We start from the raw sequence: 19110 nt of genomic DNA, 5'->3' as shown, positions 1-19110 counted from the left end.
ACGTGATGCCACTCATTGGGACCATTTTAACTTAACATTCCATGCACAAGTCATCTGAGGCTCTAATTCTTGCAAGACAAGTCATCTTTGTTACAGATACAGGACCGCACAGTTGTGTTTAATGATATACACATTTTTTTAAACGCACCAGGCGCACATTCCTTAAATAACCCCTATATGAGAGAGATGTTAATGCTAAAGTCTTGGCTTGTGAGTAGGATGCAAATTATATGCTAGAGTGTTACATAAAACTGATTCACATGAGTGGGTGAAAATCTGGAACTCCAAACTGAGGGGAAACAGCACTCTTCCTCAATACAGTCTGTTCTGTTAGGAAGTGTGAGTCCTGTTCATAAAAGGAAGCAGGGGACTCTTTGGTACTAAAGCCAGTTTGCTTTTGTTATTTATCCTTTTGTTTTTCGAAAACATAAGAAAAGCCTGCTAGATCAGACCAGGTGCCCATGTAGTCTAGCATCCTGTTCTTACAGTTGCCAACCACATGCCTATGGGAAGCCCACGAGCAGGACCAGAGTGCAGCAACACTTTCTCCCCCTGTGGTTTCCAGCAACTGGTATTCAGAAGTATGTGGAGCTAGAACATAGGCATTAGAGTTATTAGCTGTTGATACCTTTATCTTCCATGGATGTATCTAATCCTCTTTCAAAGCCATTCACTGCCTCTCATGTGAGCAAAAGCCATAGTTAAATTACTCACTTCATGACAATTTACCGTATTTTTTGCTCTATAAGACTCACTTTTTCCCTCCTAAAAAGTAAGGGGAAATGTGTGTGCGTCTTATGGAGTGAATGCAGGCTGCGCAGCTATCCCAGAAGCCAGAACAGCAAGAGGGATTGCTGCTTTCACTGCACAGTGACCCCTCTTGCTGTTCTGGCTTCTGATATTCAGAGTATTTTTTTTTTCTTGTTTTCCTCCTCCAAAAACTAGGTGCGTCTTGTGGTCTGGTGCGTCTTATAGAGTGAAAAATACGGTACTTTATTTCGCTTGTCCTGAATCTTCCAGCATTCAGCTGCATCGGATGTCTGTGAGTTCTAGTGTTATAGAGAGGGAGAAAAACTACTGTATTCTCTGCCCTCTTTCTCAATACTGTGCATAATTTCATGTTACCTCTTAGGTTTTCCCTAAACCAAAAAGCCCCAAATCTTGTAACCTTTCCTTCATAGGGCAGGTGCTTCATTCCCTTTATCATTTTGGTTGCCCTTTTCCTGAATCCTTTTCAACCCTACAAAACTCTTTTTGAGAGGAGGCAACCCAAACTGTTCACTGTCCCAACTGCAGCCACTCTGTAGGTTTGTTATAATGGCATTATATCAGCAGTTTTATTTTCACTTCTTTTCTTAATGATCCCTACCATGGGATTTGCATTTTTCACAGCTGCCAGCCACTGGGTTGACATCTTTATCAAGCTGTCCACTTCAACCCCAAAGTCTCGTTCCTGGTCGGCCACCCATGAGCATATTTGTGAAATTAGGAGTTTTTGTCCAACCTGCATCAGTTTACACTTGTTTATTTTGAATTGCGCTTCCCATTTTACTGCCCATTCACTCAGTTTGGAGAGATCCTTCTGGAGCTCTTTGCAGTCCTGGTTTTAGCCACCCTGAACAATTGCGTATCAGTTTGGATAGGCTGTTGGGGGGCTGCTGTGGGGAAATAAGATTCTGCCAACCTCATTATGCACACACAGCTCTACAGTCTATCCAGTGCCTTTCCTGTCACCGCTCAGCTTTGTGGCCAAGTGGAGTCTTGAACCAGGGTTTCCCCTTGAAAGTCTCAACACCCAAACTTTCTTACTACATTTCCTGTGTTTCCTTTTACTCATTGCAATGCTGATAGTGTCAGTGCCACAGATGAGTAGTTCTGCCATATTGTAGGTGCACTTTCAGTCTATTTCTGGACTAAAGCATCTTTCACCTCCAAGGAGATGTTTGTGTGCCCCTCTCTGCCTTTGGTCTTATTTTACAACTGCTTATACTGTACAGTATTACTTGTTTCAAAGCGCCTAAATCAACTAGGCACTATATATAAAGCAAACTAAAATTCACTAGCTTGCCCTTAGGCTTACATTTTAATCAAGATGAGAGATGGAAAGAAAATGGTGGTAAATAGTTAAAATGATATTGAATAAATATTAAAATAAAATATTAAAATTAAATGACTTTTCACAGTAGCATAATTTCCTTTATTTTATTTTTCAAAGCATAGTAGTAGTAGTAACATTCCTATCCTGCCCATTCACTATGAAACCCTGTGGGATGGGGAGCCTATGGCTCTCCAGATGTTGCTGGACTCAAATTCCCATCTGCCACAGCCAGCATGGCCAATGATCAGGGGGGATGGGAGTTGTAGTCCAATGACATGTGGAGGGCCAAAGCTTCCTCATCATTGGGTTAGGCTGAGCTCAAATCATTTTGTGAGCTTCATGACTGAGTGGGGATTTATAACCTTTCTATTTTAGATAGCTTACTGTAAACTAAAATAACATATATTATTTTAGTGTGGGATGGGGGAACAATTGCTTTCCCTGCCTTTACCTTGGAGTTCAGAAAGGACAAGTATCTAATTGACTGCTGTTAGGTTACAAGAGGTGTTCGTATATTTTTACACTTATGGGTGGAATCAACTTGGGATCAGGATAGCATCTAGGGCGTTTTATTTTTATTACTTAGTCTCCAGGTAAACTATTGGCCATGGTGTTCTCTTAGCAGTTGCATTCAAGAGGGGAAGAATCTAGGACACCGAGTATTATTCTTACTCTCTTTATGACATATTTTGTCCTTGTGAGCTGAGTTTAGAGCCTGAAATGGAATGGAATGAGTTATCCCCCTCAAATTAGCGTTCTTGGATATAGCTGTCATATAGCTGTCGTGAGCAGATGGTATGTGAATGATCTAGTCTCAATTGGGTAACTACCAGTTAAAAGGAAATGACTAATTGAACTTCAAAGAACAAGTTGTCCTGCTCGCTGCAGTCAAAATATGTGACAGAAATCAGATTTGTGCCTCAAATTTTTTATCTGAAGATTGCTTCGGAAGTACATAACCATTCTGTTGGCGTAGGCAGCGTGCTCTTAATTTCATTAACTCAGGAAGCAGTGAGGAAAAGCATATAACTAACAGGGCTTGGGGTGCGTGACTCTGGGTTTTCTTATTAGGATAAGGAATATGATTTTGAATTGCTGTATCTTAACCATAGGGAGATTTCTTTTTGTGGCCTACGTAATCGCTTCATTCTGCCCACAGTAGACATGATACTATCAAGTATGTGATAATTAGATGTTTCTCTATAAAGAATGTGGTAGTTTTCTTTTTAGATGTCACTATCACGGCACGGGGACACCTGCTTTTTAAAAGCAGTATCTAATGGGCTAAATATGTTATTGTACTTATAAGCAGATCTACCTCCCTGCTGGTTTTCTGGAGCCTGACTGAAACCTCAGTGTTTAGGTTCTTTTTAGAAACCCTAAAGAGGTGTAGGTGGGTGTTTGGAAGCTGTGATTATTTTTTGTTAAATTGCTGCTGGTTTTCTATGCTTTACGCTGTTGTAAGCCATGTTGACTACAGTGGTACCTCAGGTTACATACGCTTCAGGTTACAGACTTCGCTAACCCAGAAATAGTACCTTGGGTTAAGAACTTTGCTTCAGGATGAGAACAGAAATAATGCTCCAGCGGCGCGGCAGTAGCAGGAGGCCCCATTAGCTAAAGTGGTGCTTCAGGTTAAGAACAGTTTCAGGCTAAGAACAGACCTCCGGAACGAATTAAGTACTCAACCCGAGGTACCACTGTATTTTCTACAAAAAGATGGGATGTAAACGTTTCAGTTTATTACTTTATTAACAACATTTATTAACAACAATAGCACCGCTCTCTGGGCACCTTAAAGTACCGGGGAAAAAATTAAAATATTTCAACCATCCACAAATAAATAAAATTTCATATTTAAACAGAATGTAATAGATTTTAAAAAAGAAGAGATTTCGAAAGGTCACAGACACCACAAAGAAGCAGCTGGGCAAGCTTCTCTGGAGGTAGAATTCCACAACCAGGGTGCTACCACCTCTCCCTAGAAGCCAACTGATATGCCTCAAATGGCAGCGGCACTCAGAAAAGGGCATTTGAAGATGTTTTCAGGCTCCAGGTGGTTAGATATCAAAGGAGGGGGACTGTGAGGTAACCTAGTACAAGGCTTTAAATGTCAAAACCAGCATTTCTGTTGGGCCTGGAAACAAGCAAGCAGCCAGCACAGATCATGAAACAGTGGCATACTGTGTTAAAATCATCCAGTTGCAGTGAACTAGCTAGCAGACTTATCCTGGATTTGCTGTAGTTTCCAAACCATGTTCGAGGGCAAACTCACATGCAGCGCATTGGAATAATGCAGCGATGTGAATAAGTGGTTGTTATGTGAATCCTTGGTACATGTATCATTTGTGGAGTTTATTTAAATACCTTTACATCACAACAGCTGCACAACTCTTAAGCACCCCAGCTGTCTGATCTGACAAAAAGGTAAAGGTAAAGGGTTTGTTATCAACAAACCAATTCCGACACTTCTCTCCAAATTTCTGCCCAGTAATATCTAGTAGCCTCATGCATGTTGCACAGAGCAAAGTTGAAGGACCCATAACAGAAGTCTTGGTGGTTGTTTTTTAAGTGATGGATAATCACCCTGTACCACTCTCTGGATTTTCATGCAAAGAGTGAGCATACGCCACCTCAATTTCATGGTATCTCAGACTAAAGTTAAATTTGCACTTCCCAAACCACCTTGAAGAAAAGCATTATTGTCCGCAAGCTAGGAAATAAATGCATCATTCCCACAGGCAAAGTTTACGCCTTGTATTCTCTCAAAGCAGTCTGCGTTTTCTTGGCCCAACAGTTTTACAAAGCAGCATTAGTGAGACTTTCCCCATTCTTTTCTCCCAACAGGCCCCCTTGCCATATCGGAAAAGACCAGGTGGTTTTCCCTGCAGCATAGTTATGGCTGGGACCTATTTGCTGTTCAAGAGTTTAAAGCCCATGGAATTACTTGCATTACTCAGATCCTGGTCAATATTAGCATTAAACAGTGTTGAAGAGAAATTGTTGGAGTTTTATATCTTGGAAAACAAATATGTGTTAGCAAACTGTATAGAATGCATGCTTTATTCAGTTAAAGTTCTGGGTTACCTTCTAATTTTTTTTTTTATTTTCACCTCTAGGTGTATGATTGCAGATGAGGTAAGTGGCTCTTTAGCCATTCAGTCTATTCTGTAACTGCTTACTTTGGATTAAACTAGTGCGCAACTGTGCATATCTTTTTTCTATAACCTATTTAGATATTTGTAAATCTCTTTGAAATGATTCATGGGGAGCAATTCGTAAATAATAAAATAATGTGTACTTAAAAAATTAATTAAAAGGATAATTTCCCCATACAGATAACTTGGTGCAAATGTAAACTTTAAAGTAGTGACAATCAAAATGGGACTTACTAATCAACTTATTGAAAATGTGGAATAATGAAGTCAACCTCAAGTAATATGTTTTCATAGACTGAAGTGCCTCTCAGTTTTGCTGAGAAGTGAATTTGATATTCAGCGAATATTTTTCAGCGAGTTAGATGTAGAAAAGTGTAGCTAAACACTGCTTACACAATGTGACCTGTTCACCACTCACTCCATCCTTTTGCCCCCACCCCCAGTCCTTGGGAAAGTGCCTGTAACGGCCAGGAATGGAGTGTGAGGGCATCAGCTATAATGGGAGAGGTGAACTGGGCAGCCTTACGAAAGGGAACTCCAAATCTTAGCCTATGCCATGCTATCTAAATAGCCATAATGCTAGCATTATCGTTCTTCAAACTGTGTGTATGTGTGAAAGAAAGATTTCTTAGTAAGTAACTTTAGAACTGAGTTGGGACAAACAATAACCTTATCTCCTGATTTTAATTACCGGTGTTCGTTGTTAGTTCAAGGTAACTGCCCCTTTAATTGAAAACTCCAACTGAATGGCGAAATGCTCATGAATTTATTCATTTTCAGTCAATTACCACCTTCACGATTACGTTACTTTTTAATTTGAGAGAAGCAAGTGTCTCAGTGTGAAGAAGCAACATAACAAAGGGTAGCTATTTAAGACTACAGTCGTAAGCACATTTCAGGAAAGTAAGTTTCCTTAAAGTCAGTGGGTTATATTTGTAAGGCAGGCTGCAATCTTCTGCATACTTACCTGGACACAATGGAAACAGACATAGAATTGGGCTATCTTCAGTATATTAATACTCAAAACGTACAGTGGTGCCCCGCAAGACGAATGCCTCGCAAGACGGAAAACTCGCTAGACGAAAGAGTTTTCCGTTTTGGAGGTGCTTCGCAAAACGAATTTCCTATGGGCTTGCTTCACAAGATGAAAATGTCTTGCGAGTTCCTGCGGGTTTTTTTCCCTTTCCCCCCCTTTTTCTAAGCCGCTAAGCCGCTTATCCGATAAGCCGCTAAAAGCCACTAATACCGCTAATCCGTCAATGGGCTTGCTTCGCAAGACGAAAAAACCGCTAGACGAAGAGACTCGCAGAACGGATTCTTTTCGTCTTGCGAGGCACCACTGTACAAGTTTATTCTTGTATGTGTTATGAAGAAATGATGATAAATTCACATAAACAAGTGTTGAGTGGAACCCGAAGATAATGTGCTGGTTGCTGCTGAAACATTATCTGTATACGAATATAATGCAATTTACTATTTGGTGGAAGGAATTCCAGAACTGCAACTCTTTACTCAAATTGTCCTTTGGATTTCAAAGACAGAATTTTTAATGATGGAATTTATAAGATGAAGATGAAGTCAGATTAACTTTAACTAGCTTGTACACTTAAGATTTCCCTAGATGGTAAGGGTAGACAGCCCACAGAATCAGGAGAGATTTATTTATTTAAAGTACTTCTTAACTGCCCTTCATCGTACAAACGTGAATAAAAACTAGTTCATATGCAACAAATATAGATACAGTTGTACCTTGGCTCCCAAACGCCTTGGGAGTCTAACATTTTGGCTCCCGAACAAACCAAAACCGGAAGTAAGTGTTCCAGTTTTTGAACATTTTTCGGAAGCCAAATGTCTGACGGGGCTTCCATGGCTTTCAATTGGCTACAGGAGCTTCCTGCAACCAATCAGAAGCCATGCTTTGGAAGTCAAACATTTTGGAATTTGAACGTTTCGGGTGTCGAACGGAATTCCGGAACGGATTCTGTTCGACTTCCAAGGTATTACTGTACAGTTTTAAAACAAAGTTTTTTTTAAAAAGACAAGAGCTAATGCTGCAAAATCTAAAAAGCAGAGTAGGGCAAACAAAATCATCTGTGATCTAAAATACCTGGGCAATCTGGGAAGTCATAACCTGACAGGAAAGCTTATGTTGGCCTCACCTGGTATGTTTCCTCAGGAAAGTAGCATGAGAAACTGCCTTATACCAAGTCAGACCAATGGTCCATTTAGTTCAGTATTGTCTATATACTAACTGATAGCTGCTCTCCAGGGTTTCTGGCATGGGACACCCCAGTCCTAACTGAAGATGCCAGGGATTGAAACTGCAACCTTCTGAATGCAAAGCAGATGCTCTACCTCTGTGACATGGCCCTTTCTCTTGGCATGCTAAAGGCAGGGTGCCACCACAGAAAAGGCCCTCTCCTTTGTGGAAACATGTTTTCCTTTACTAAAGAGTGTGTCTGCAGATCTTAGGGCAGAAGATCTTAAGACATAAGCAAGCTGGTATGGGAATAAGAATTTTATTTCCACATCCAAGGGACCATAATTATTCTGTGGGTTCAATGTAAAAAATTGTGTGAATTCAAAACGATGTGTTTTAGTTCTTCCTGATCCATGAAAAAATAAGGAGTATATGAGTATTGGAGGGGGGGTGTTTTATGTGTTTTGCGAGGAAGAATGAGGTATATTTTGTAGGTTTATATATCTGTGGATATGTGAGTATGGGGGCTTTATGTCTACCCATCTCCTTCTAATGTCCTTAACTGAGCAGGTGTTGGAAGTGATTATCTTAGACTCCTCAAAATGCACTTAAGTTGAATAATACATTTTGGAGGTTCTAAGGTGGCTGCCATCTGCAAATGAAAAGTGTAAACAGCTGGTAGGACTTTTTCTAGGTAAACCACTGATAAGGATGTTCCCTGCTTTCATACAATTAAGCTTTTCTTCCTTTTATTTCAATTTGTTGTGACTTAGATGGGCTTGGGGAAGACGATTCAAGCAATAGCTATAACTTACTACTACAAAAATGAATGGCCTCTGTTAATAGTGGTACCCTCCTCTCTGAGGTACCCTTGGGTTGATGAGATGGAGAAATGGATCCCAGAACTTTCTCCAGAGGATATCGTCATTATTCAGAATAAAACTGACACCTGGTAAGTGGCATGCTATCAGTTGCATTGCTTTGCCATCCAAACAGTAGCTCTGAAGCACTTAAAATGGTGTGGTCTTTTTACTGTACTTACAAATCTACTTCCATTGTTAAGAGCGTGCTGGTCTGGTTTGGACATCTCACCAAGCCATGATTTAGTCCAACATGCAGAAGCTGTAATGAACCTGAGCAAGCCCTCCTGCCCATTTCTGGCATACTTGGAAGGAGAACTTTAGCAGCCTTTTGTTTTGCTTCCACTGAATCTTGGCTTGTTGCTCACACACCAGGCATTGTGGTTTAGTTTCAAAGCAAATCAACTTCAAACCATGCATTCTGAAGCTGCCTTGTTAAACTAGTCATTGTGTGATGTGTGAACACAACTTCTGTGTGTTTGAATATCCATAAGCACTGCTTTACTTCCTTTATTTGTGACAGCTTTTGGTTCGGTATCTACTATTATCCTCTATATTATGAGTGAAGTATCTCAACTTTCTCTGATGTTTCTTTTTCTGTATTAATTATTATAAATAAAATACTTTCAAAAGCTCAAACACTTTTGAATGCAAAACACGTCGGGGTTAATTGAAGTACAAAACAAGAGCTGTATTAAATTCTATTGCATATTTTGCCAGTCTTCTTTTGGCAACCTAAAACTTCTGTGCTGTATCCAGCAGAGTAAACATAAACTAGATAAATATAAATTAACAGAATTTAGCTAGGTTCCCATTTACCCTTACAGCAACCCATTTATAACTTGATGAATGTATGTTTTGCTCTCTCCTTTTTCCTAGGAGAATACCTACGAGCAAAGTCACTGTTCTGGGTTATGGCTTGCTAACTTCAGATGCAAAGACTTTAACAGAAGCTCTGTACAAACAGAATTTCAAAGTGGTGGTAGTTGATGAATCACACTACATGAAATCCAGAAATGCATCTCGTAGCAACATTTTGTTACCTATTGTACAGAACGCCACTCGGGCCATTCTCCTCACTGGAACTCCTGCGTTGGGAAGACCTGAAGAGGTTCTGAATATCACTATGTGATGCCTGGTTCACATATCACAGCCAAGCCATGCTAGGCCACTGGGAATATACTTTGAGCGTGTGTCTCTTCCCCTCATACTGGGTTCCTTATCTCACTTTATGGTAACCCTAAGTTGCCATGGTGTCTGCTTTCCAATTATATGGTTTGCAGCATCCGTAGTTAGTCTGATTAGGATGACTCGGCAAACTGTACGGGCCACAAACCAAACCAGGCAGAGGGGACAAGAAATTGGGGAAAAAGGAAGGCATCCAAAGCACATTCCTGACTTGCTATGACATCTGAACTGGGCATAAAAGTGAAATAATTTTATTTATTTTATTTAACATTATATATCTAGAGAGAGAGAGCACTTAATCATCAAAACCTCTAAGCAGTTTACAAAATAGTATAAAATATGCATTATAAATACAAATAAAATATACATAGTTTCTTCCTTTATATTGTACAGTGTAATTCAGATTATTCTATAGTTTAATACATTTTTTGTACTGCTTACCATAAGGATTTATGCAGAGCACATTTTTGGAACTATGGGTATGACAGGGGCTGGAGTAGATGAGCATAATACCCTCTCAGTAGAGAAATGGTGGGATATTGCTGTGGTAGAAAGCATTTAAGACCACATAAGCAGTAAGGTGATAAAACAAGACGCCATTTTATTGAATTTGAAAAAGTACAACCATTTGGTATAAGCTGTTAGGCAATTCCTAGACTATGCAGCTGTAGCCAGGGCAAGGCATCTAATTTTGTGCTGGTGATGTCAGAGGGGCTACTTGGAAGTTGCCCATGACTGTGATGCAATTTTCGGAATGGTGCTGGTTATGCTCATAGAAGCAGAATGAGTGTCTCTCAGATTTTGAGAAAATGGTCATCTTAATAAAGTCCTCTTACGATGGTTTTTACAGCTTTTCATGCAACTTGAAGCGATTTGCGCACGAAAATTTGGCACATGGACTGAATATGCAAAAAAGTATTGCGACGCGCATTTCAGGTACTAGTATTTCAGCAACTTTTACTTCCCTATTGATGTTTGTTTTTCCCCTCTTGATCATTTTACTGATTTAATTGCTTGAGATTGTGATGGACAACCTTTTTCTGTAGAGGCTTTAAATCTTCCAGAAGTAAACTTTCAGGGACTATGTAACTGTGGTTGATTGGGCAAACCGCTTTTCTCTCCTTCTGCCTCTCCCCCTTTCCTCGTCTTCTCCCCTTTCTAACTGCAAGAAATTGGGCTGAGCTGTGGTTTAAGATTTCATGTCTGTGTTCTATATTTATTCTTCATGGGCTGGATTCAACTAAGCCATTGTGTGAGCAGAAGCCAGCGAAAGGACTCTCACTAGTGCATCAGTGTTCCCCACCTCCACCACCACATGGCCCCTGAACTTCCCCCAAATCCATTCTGAAACCAGAACAGTAGGTGGAGGGGAGGAGAAGGGAGATAGTTCAGCATGTTTAGGGAAGTTTTCAATGTTTTATCGTGTTTTTAATCTGTTGGGAGTCGCCCAGAGCGGCTGGGGTATAAATAATAAATTATTATTACTACTACTAAATTTTTGTGTTTCTGCAACTTGATTAAGAGATCAGCAACATTGTGGCTGCAACAGACCACTGAGATACTCCTTTATATGGTTTGCTCTTTTTGCAGAGGTGTGGAATGCTGATCAAATAGACTTGCATGCTTCTTCTTTGTAAAATCAAATGCTAACTAATGTTGATTTAAATTAAGTGTCCTATTTTTCACTGCTCTTTAATTGCTCCAGATTCTTTGGTAAAAGACGACAGTGGGACTGCAGAGGAGCTTCAAATTTAGATGAACTGCACCAGTTGCTAAGTGATATAATGATTAGGCGTCTGAAAAATGAAGTTTTAACACAGTTGCCACCTAAAATCAGACAACGGATTTCTTTTGATCTTCCCCAAACTGCTGCTACGGTAAACCAGTGTACTATTAGTTGTGTGATGGTGGTGATTCATTTTTATGGTTTTAAGTGTTGTGTGTAGTATACACACAGAATTACCTCGCTCTGAAAACTCTCGTCGTGTGACTTGACTACATTTTTTTAGCAGTTCTATTCAGTGTGACTCTATTCAAGAACCTCAGCCTGTGTGGTTAAAAAACTAGGTTCGCCCAAGTATATAACTCAATGATTTCAGTGTCTCTCTAACAACTTTAATAAAACTTAGTACAGCTGAACTCTTCAGGAACTTAACAGTACCTTTTAGAAGTAGCGGTTAACCTCTCTTTCAGCGGTTACTGAAAGAAGCAGTAACCAATAACTCCTATGAAAACTATCACTTTTTCCTAGTGGTGATATTCAGTTATCTATTAAAAAAGGGTTTAGAAGTCTTGTTTTGCATTTACTGCCATAATTCTAGGAGAACACTCTCTTCCTGCCTGGAACTTTTGTTTGAATACTTTAGCAAATTGGAAAGCATACTTTTATACACAGTTAAGTCCCATTATGAACTTTGTGTAAGATTTAGTAGTAATGGGCACTGTCCAGATAACCATGGGTGGCGTCCAGTGCGGGGCTAAGTGGGAAATGTACATGAGGACTGAGATCCACTTACATAATGGGGCTTCTCTCCATGCCTGTCTCCCCCTCCCACTGCACCTGTTCTGGGGGTTCCTTCTACCCCGCAGAGCAGATTTAGGGGGAAGAGAGGGCGGGGAAAGTCCTTCTGTGCAAGCAGACCTTGTTCCACACAACAACAACAACAACAACAACAACTTAGTTGAATACTGCCACATGGAACTGATGCATGCTCAGTGCAGCTTTCAACACATTTTAAGAACCAAGAATCCCACTGGGTAATTTCAGAGGTACTTTGAGACATGGCACAAGGAGAATTCATGGTCTTCTCACTTGGTGCCAACAGCTACTAAAGTCAGAGTTTATTCATTTAAAATAGCATTATGACTAATGGTCTGAAACAATGACAATTGCTGTATTTTAAATAAGTAGCACAGTCAGTTGCACCGAATTAATAAGCACAACAATGAAATGTTTTGTTATATTTGCAAAGGCATTAAAGAAGGTGCTGTAAAAGTATAGCCCTGAGACCAATGTGCTTCACTGTTTTTGATTTCTTCACCAGCTTTCAGTTCTTTTTGAGCCTTGAAGAAGGGGTGTTTTTAGCCATTGATATATGACTGAAACAGAATGAGCTGTAAATTCTTTTTATTTTGATATTTTGTCCCGAGCTTGTCTTAGGCTTCTATTCTTGGCAGCAACATGTGACTGACCTACCTCTGCACTAGCATTCCTCTGTGAAGAAGCTGGCATCTTTAGGGACTGTTGTTTTTCTCTTTTCTTCTCGGTAGCAAAAGTAGGGCATGATTCAGAGAAACAGTAATTGTTTTGCCCTTTCACATTTTTTGCCTCTAAATATTGCCATTCCCTCCTGTGCAGGAATTAAATGCTAGCTTTGAAGAGTGGGAGAAATTAATGAGAGCTTCAAATTTAGATTCTGCGGAAAGTGACTTTTTCCAGGTGATGAGCCTAATTACAAGCATGTTCAAGCAGACTGCCATTGCCAAGGTAATCTTGACATGTCTTGCCATTTTTAACATTTATTTAAAGAATTGTACTGCCTATATATACAAATTTGTCAGTCCATTTGTTAGATTCTCTTCCTGTATGTTCCTGAAAATTATAGCAGCCCAGTATAAAGTGATTTTTCTGTCACTGTGTTTTGTCAAACTATCATGGCAGGCATGGGGGGGGGGTGAACCTCAGGCTCAGGGCCCAAATTTGACCCTCCAGCCATCTCTGTCTGGCCCTCAGAGCTCTCTCTAGGTCCTACTCCTCACCAGCTGTGCTTTGCACCCTCCTTGTGTACTTTCCTTGTCTGGAATGTGTACTGGAATGGTGAGGGAGCCCCTCGCTTGCCTGTATAGAGAAGTCTGGCTTCTGTGAGGCTGCAGTGTAGCCCACTGTACAGCGGAAAGTTTTGCATCCATTGCTCTGGCTAGCTTTTGCCTCTGGACTTGCTTGTCACTGGCACATGGCCCATGAGGGAATGAGTCTCTCAAGAGTGAAAGAAGTATGGTTTTGAATAGTGTGCGGGATCCAAAGACACCCTTTGGTGAACAGAATTCCTTCCATTTTTGGAAGGGGCTCTGATGCATCATTCTTCTGCAAATGGAAGTGCAAGATCATTTTTGCAGATTTTTCCCTGCAGGCTGTGCACCACCTCCCACGCTGTTTCAGGGTTTCCCCCCAAATGAAGGGCTGCAGGAGCTATTAGCAAAAACAAGCAAACCCCTCTCTCCCACCTTTCCTCACTTCCATTCATGGAAGCCTACACTGGGTCACACAGGTCATCTGAGAACAGAAGGACTTTGGTTCCTACCTATTGTCGTAAAGTATCTCTGAATTAATGAGCAGTATCCAGTTACACTGAAGATAAACTCTTGTCTCCAATTTTAGAATACAGGTTCAGGCTTTAGATAAGACAAGGCCACACTTTTAACTTTGTCTTTCAACTTAGTAGATAGTGTTCATGTTTTAATTATCTCACTTGGCACTGTCTTTAGCTGCAAATTTATTTCCAGTGCCAAGTTGCATTCCTGACTGCTTTTTAAGGGGCAGGCAGCAAGTAACACAGTGTACTTGTAGTAATAACACTTTGTGTTGATTCCAGAGAACTGTAATAGTGGCTCACTTACAGTCCTCCTCTGTGCTTCAGCTCTCATTATCCCCAATAGAAGCACCATCTTCTAAAAAAAAACATAGAGGGGGCCCAACACAATGTCCTGATGTCACACACGCAACATTGCACGACGTCCTGATGTCGCTCTGTGTTTGCTTTGAACAGTAGGGGGACCTGGCCCACTCAAAACATTAAGGGAGCCCATTGAGGGAGGCTTGGCCCCCAGGAGTTGGTGTGCATGATTCCCACAAAACCAATCCTGAAGGTCAGGCATCCTCAGGAATAGAATGGGATGTGGCCCAGCTGATAGAGCTGGGATTCAGCAGAAATAGTTATCCCCTTTGCACAAGCAGAAGTATCTTTCCATTCTCACAGTCTGCCTTCAGATACAACCCTTAGTGGATGTACACTAATGATGATGATGTGCCAGTAATATATATCTGTAAGATAACTTGGTGCATAGATTGGCTTTTTGTTTGCTTGGCACACTTCAGATAATGGATATTGTTCAAACCGAGAGAGGAAATTAACCTTGTATGCTAATGTAGTTTTCTCTTTTACATCAACACAAATTACTTTGTTTTGTCCTTTTAACTGTTTTATTACAACAAAATTCCAAGGTGCTTTGTATGTTTTAGGCAGGAGCAGTAAAGGATTACATCAAAATGCTGCTTCAGAATGACAAACTGAAGTTTCTAGTCTTTGCTCATCACTTAAGCATGCTTCAGGCATGTACAGAGGCAGTGATAGAAAGCAAGGTAAGTGTGGCTTATTTTCTTCCACTGCTTTTTAAGGATCTTACTATCGAGCTCTAAACCACTACGCATTCTTTTTGGTGCTTGCTTTAAAAAAATGCTTGCTTTTTTAAAAGTCTGCGTTTATCGCATCTTGGCTGTTGATATGCAAAGACAAGGATTTCCTTTACCTTCGGGTAATGCTTTGGTTTTCTTACTTCACAGGCTCGATATATTCGAATAGATGGAAGCGTACCTTCAGCAGAAAGAATCAGCCTTGTCAATCAATTTCAGAAGGACCCAGATACTAGGGTAGCCATTTTGAGCATTCTGGCTGCTGGCCAGGTAAGGACTAACAATATACAGGATACAACTTGTGAGTTACTGCTTATGGCATTTGAACTGTTAATCTGTATTGCCACTGACTTCTTTTTTTAAAACGCTATGGGGCACACTGCAAGGCAAAGAGCTTGGTAAGTGAATTGACAGGTGTCACAGAGACCACTTTGTGTGAGAGAAATTCCAGATGAAACTGCTGAATTAAAGCACTATGTAGAGTTGTACAGTAATATCACCTCTGGTCATTATGCTGATGTTACGCAACAGTGGGGGGGGGGTCGTGATCCTGCAGCAATTAACATAGCAAATCGGTATAACTAAGGAAAAAGTTAACCAGTTTCTCCCATGGCCTAACCCTGAACAATAACCCGTTCCTATGTTTTGTTATGGTGTTGTTTCTCACTCCATCAGCATAGGTCAAAGGAGTTCCTTAAATGTAGTATCTCATGACTTGCTCTTCAGTATATACCAATAGAGATAAGAATTTTAAGATATGGTATGGGAAATACACAAACATTCCTATTCTGTTCCCCCAAGAGTCAGTTTCAGCATTCAGGCCTATATTTAACGAAATGGTTATATAGTTCCCAACAGCTTGTTTGCTTTTCCCAGCTTGGTCTCTGCGGTGGACAGTAGTTTGCTGTAACATCGCTGCCACCACAATAAAAGTACAAATGCATTCTCCCCACACTTGTTTAGGACACATGTCTGCGAACTAATTTTCTGTGTTCAGGGGAATAAACCCGTATGGAACCCACATGACTGGGGGGAATTTAGCTCAAGCATAAGAGGGAATGTCCCCGCTGTGGCCCTGCCTCTCTTGTGCCAGATGACAGGCTGCTGTGAGTCTAGCACAGCTGGCCCAGAAACGAGTACATTTACAAAAAAATATACATGCTTAATTTAAGGACGTCAGTCTAAGTAGCAGGGTGCCTGCATAAGGAACTCAGCATGGAGCAACTGAGATAAGATGATTTCCAGAAGCCGGTTTTATTGATAAGGTAGAACAAAAGAAAAATCCATGATTACTACTGAAGGCTGTTGAGAGGAGAAGGAAGAAATTCAGAGGAGGGATGAGAAGTGAGATGTCAGTGAGCCCAAACAGTGATGGTTTGGCATTTGCAGGGAAAGGGTGAGTCCGAAAGCGGTGGGAGGAAGTTACTCCTTTCCTTCCGTATGATCTACCTAAAACTTAAAGAAACCTTAGTGTCAGGCTGTGGCAAGGTTTTGCTGGAAGGGAGGAGTGCAAGGTGGGAGGTGGACGCCAAGTTGGGAGTTCCTAAACCCAGGCAGGCAGTGGGCGCCAGCAGTAACTGGAAATGCAATTTGTCATAATTCCTTAAACCATGTTGGCTAACCATTTTCAGATTTAACTGAGCCTTCTGAGCCCAAGGCATTACGTGAGGACTCTCTGGCAAAAGCATTAAATACCTTTCCCTTTAGTTGACTCTGCTTTCCAAGTTGGAGCCTTCATTTTTGTCTTTATTTGTAGGGATTAACCTTTACTGCTGCCACTCATGTGGTTTTTGCTGAACTATACTGGGACCCTGGACACATAAAGCAAGCCGAAGATAGGGCGCATCGGATTGGACAGTGCAGTTCTGTGAATATCCATTACCTTATCGCAAATGGGACGCTGGACCCTCTTATGTGGGGAATGTTGAATCGCAAGGTATGTTTTCGCACTTAAACGTTGGCAGACCTCACTGTCCAAAGCACGGCTCTAAGATACCGACTATAGTACCTTCCTTACATTGTGAGTGCACATACACCTAACAGCCCTATTTTCTGGATTGTCCCCTACCCTAATCACTTCATATGACTTTTGGTTCTTGGGAGGAGGCATGACTCTGTATCGGAAGAAAAGGTCAATAAATGATAGAATTTAAAATTCCTTTGGCTACAGAATTAAACAGAGTTTGTGTGTATTTTTTAAGCAGGTTTTTAAAAAACAAACAAACAGGTAAGACAGTTGAGAATGTCCTGTTAATAAAGTTTGTGTGTTTATAAAGCATTAGGACCAAAGCTAAAACTTCCTCAAAACCATTTTAGGTCTAAATATATTGGGTAGCATGTGGAAAGCAAAGCCAAAAATCTAGCTTTGATGACTAAAAGGTGAATTTGAAAACAAGATGAACGGAACCATTAAGAAGAATATAAGACTGACAAGTAGCTTTGTATCCGTAAACCTGACTCAGCAGAGAAGGTAGAAGAGACACATGACACTTCTTAGAGGTACCAGTACACACAATAAGTTTAAATGAAATTTTGCTTCTCATTTTTTACCTATTTATACCTTGCTTCTATGCATATACTTCTGAAGTGGTTCAGTTTTAAAACCACCATATAAATATCACCACTAAAAGACATAGCCAGTGACGCTTTCTAAAATTCACTTTACAAAAGCCCATTTCAACAAGTCAGCAACAGATATTATCTATAGCCTATGCTTCCCTTTGATCTGTTTATGGCTGGCAGAAGGACTTCTAAAGCACAGTGTCTGGAAGCCTTCTAAAACCTGGAAAGTGAGCTAGTCCTGCTACTCCTTCTTGTGTACAGAGCACCATAAATACTGGGAAGGCTGTCAGCCTTGTAGCCATCTGCCCTGTACTTCAGATGGCAGAGAAATCCACAACAGGATTCCCTCAGGTAAACTTAAAGCAGGTGTGGGGAACCTTTGACCCTCCAGATGTTGCTCACCTACTTGGCCATGGGCAACGCCCATCGCCCCCAAGCAAGCATGGCCAATGGCAGTAAGATAGATAGTAATAAAATACTATTTTATTAATACTATTTATTATTTATTTTATTAATACTATTTATTTTAAGACATGTTATTTGTTGTAATACAATTTATTTAGTCTACATAACCAGGGGGCATAGGGCATGCAGTCTGGTTGGAATCTTCACCTTTGGAAATGTAATTGCTTATTTTAGGCAGTTGATAATGAACCGAATGGGTGGGTAGCAACCCTCGTCACGTGACGGAGGCAAGAGAGCAAAGGACTGTGGGAGGCAGGCTCAGTCCCCTCTGGTTTTTTCTCTCCTGCCTGATGGAACAGATCATTTCTCAATTGCTTTTTTCCATCCAGAAGTAGAATCGATTTTGCTTCTGAGACAATGGGGCTTAGCAAGTTCATTGGTTTGGGGTAGGAAAGAATAGTTTCTGGACCCGGAAACTACTGTGCCCCAACCCTATGCACCACCCTAGACAAGCATGGGATGAAGTTATGTTGTCAAGAGTGAAACCGTTTTTAATCTTTCTGTCTGCAGGCCAATGTTACTGGGACCGCACTAAATGGCAAGAAAGAAAAACTGCAGGCGCAAGAAGGTGACAAAGGGAAGTGGAATTTCTTGAATTTTGCTGAAGCATGGATCCCAAATGAAAACCTAAATGAGATAAAGAATGAAGTTTTATTCACTCACGTAAGTACAAAAAGATGCGGGTGGCACTGTGGGTTAAACCACAGAGCCTAGGGCTTGCCAATCAGAAGGTTGGTGGTTTGAATCCCTGCAACGGGGTGAGCTCCCGTTGCTTGGTCCCAGCTCCTGCCCACCTAGCAGTTCAAAAGCACGTCAAAGTGCAAGTAGATAAATAGGTACCGCTCCGGCGGGAAAGTAAACGGTGTTTCCGTGCGCTGCTCTGGTTTGCCAGAAGCGGCTTAGTCATGCTGGCCACATGACCCGGAAGCTGTATACCACCTCCCTGGGCCAATAAAGCAAGATGAGCACCGCAACCCCAGAGTCGTCCGCGACTGGACCTAATGGTTAGGGGTCCCCTTACCTTTAAGTACAAAAAGAGATCATGTGTGGTGCTTAACATGTTCACGTATTTCTGAAGTCTGGGCATTCACATGAGATGTAATTTGAATTGCCATTTTGCCAGGACTACATACTTATACTTCCTGCTTTGGTTTGCAGGCATGTTAGTA

General features: G+C 40.9%; 1 protein-coding gene across 5 annotated transcripts in view; it reads left to right on the top strand.

Annotated features, from left to right (window-relative positions):
• The window catches only part of ZRANB3 (zinc finger RANBP2-type containing 3), a 40902-nt gene that overhangs the window by 6507 nt on the left and 15285 nt on the right, over positions 1–19110 (top strand). For all 5 annotated transcript variants that reach the window (XM_053405560.1, XM_053405542.1, XM_053405552.1 and 2 more), the window contains exons 3-12: positions 5218–5236; positions 8230–8408; positions 9196–9427; positions 10355–10440; positions 11210–11381; positions 12863–12991; positions 14744–14863; positions 15065–15184; positions 16671–16850; positions 18452–18604. In XM_053405560.1, coding sequence (XP_053261535.1) covers positions 5218–5236; positions 8230–8408; positions 9196–9427; positions 10355–10440; positions 11210–11381; positions 12863–12991; positions 14744–14863; positions 15065–15184; positions 16671–16850; positions 18452–18604 — 1390 coding nt within the window. The remainder of the gene's footprint in view (positions 1–5217; positions 5237–8229; positions 8409–9195; positions 9428–10354; positions 10441–11209; positions 11382–12862; positions 12992–14743; positions 14864–15064; positions 15185–16670; positions 16851–18451; positions 18605–19110) is intronic.

The sequence above is a fragment of the Podarcis raffonei genome, chromosome 1, assembly GCF_027172205.1.
Source record: "Podarcis raffonei isolate rPodRaf1 chromosome 1, rPodRaf1.pri, whole genome shotgun sequence".
In the NCBI taxonomy this organism is placed as follows: domain Eukaryota; kingdom Metazoa; phylum Chordata; class Lepidosauria; order Squamata; family Lacertidae; genus Podarcis; species Podarcis raffonei.
This window is presented reverse-complemented; position numbering and strand designations above follow the sequence as displayed.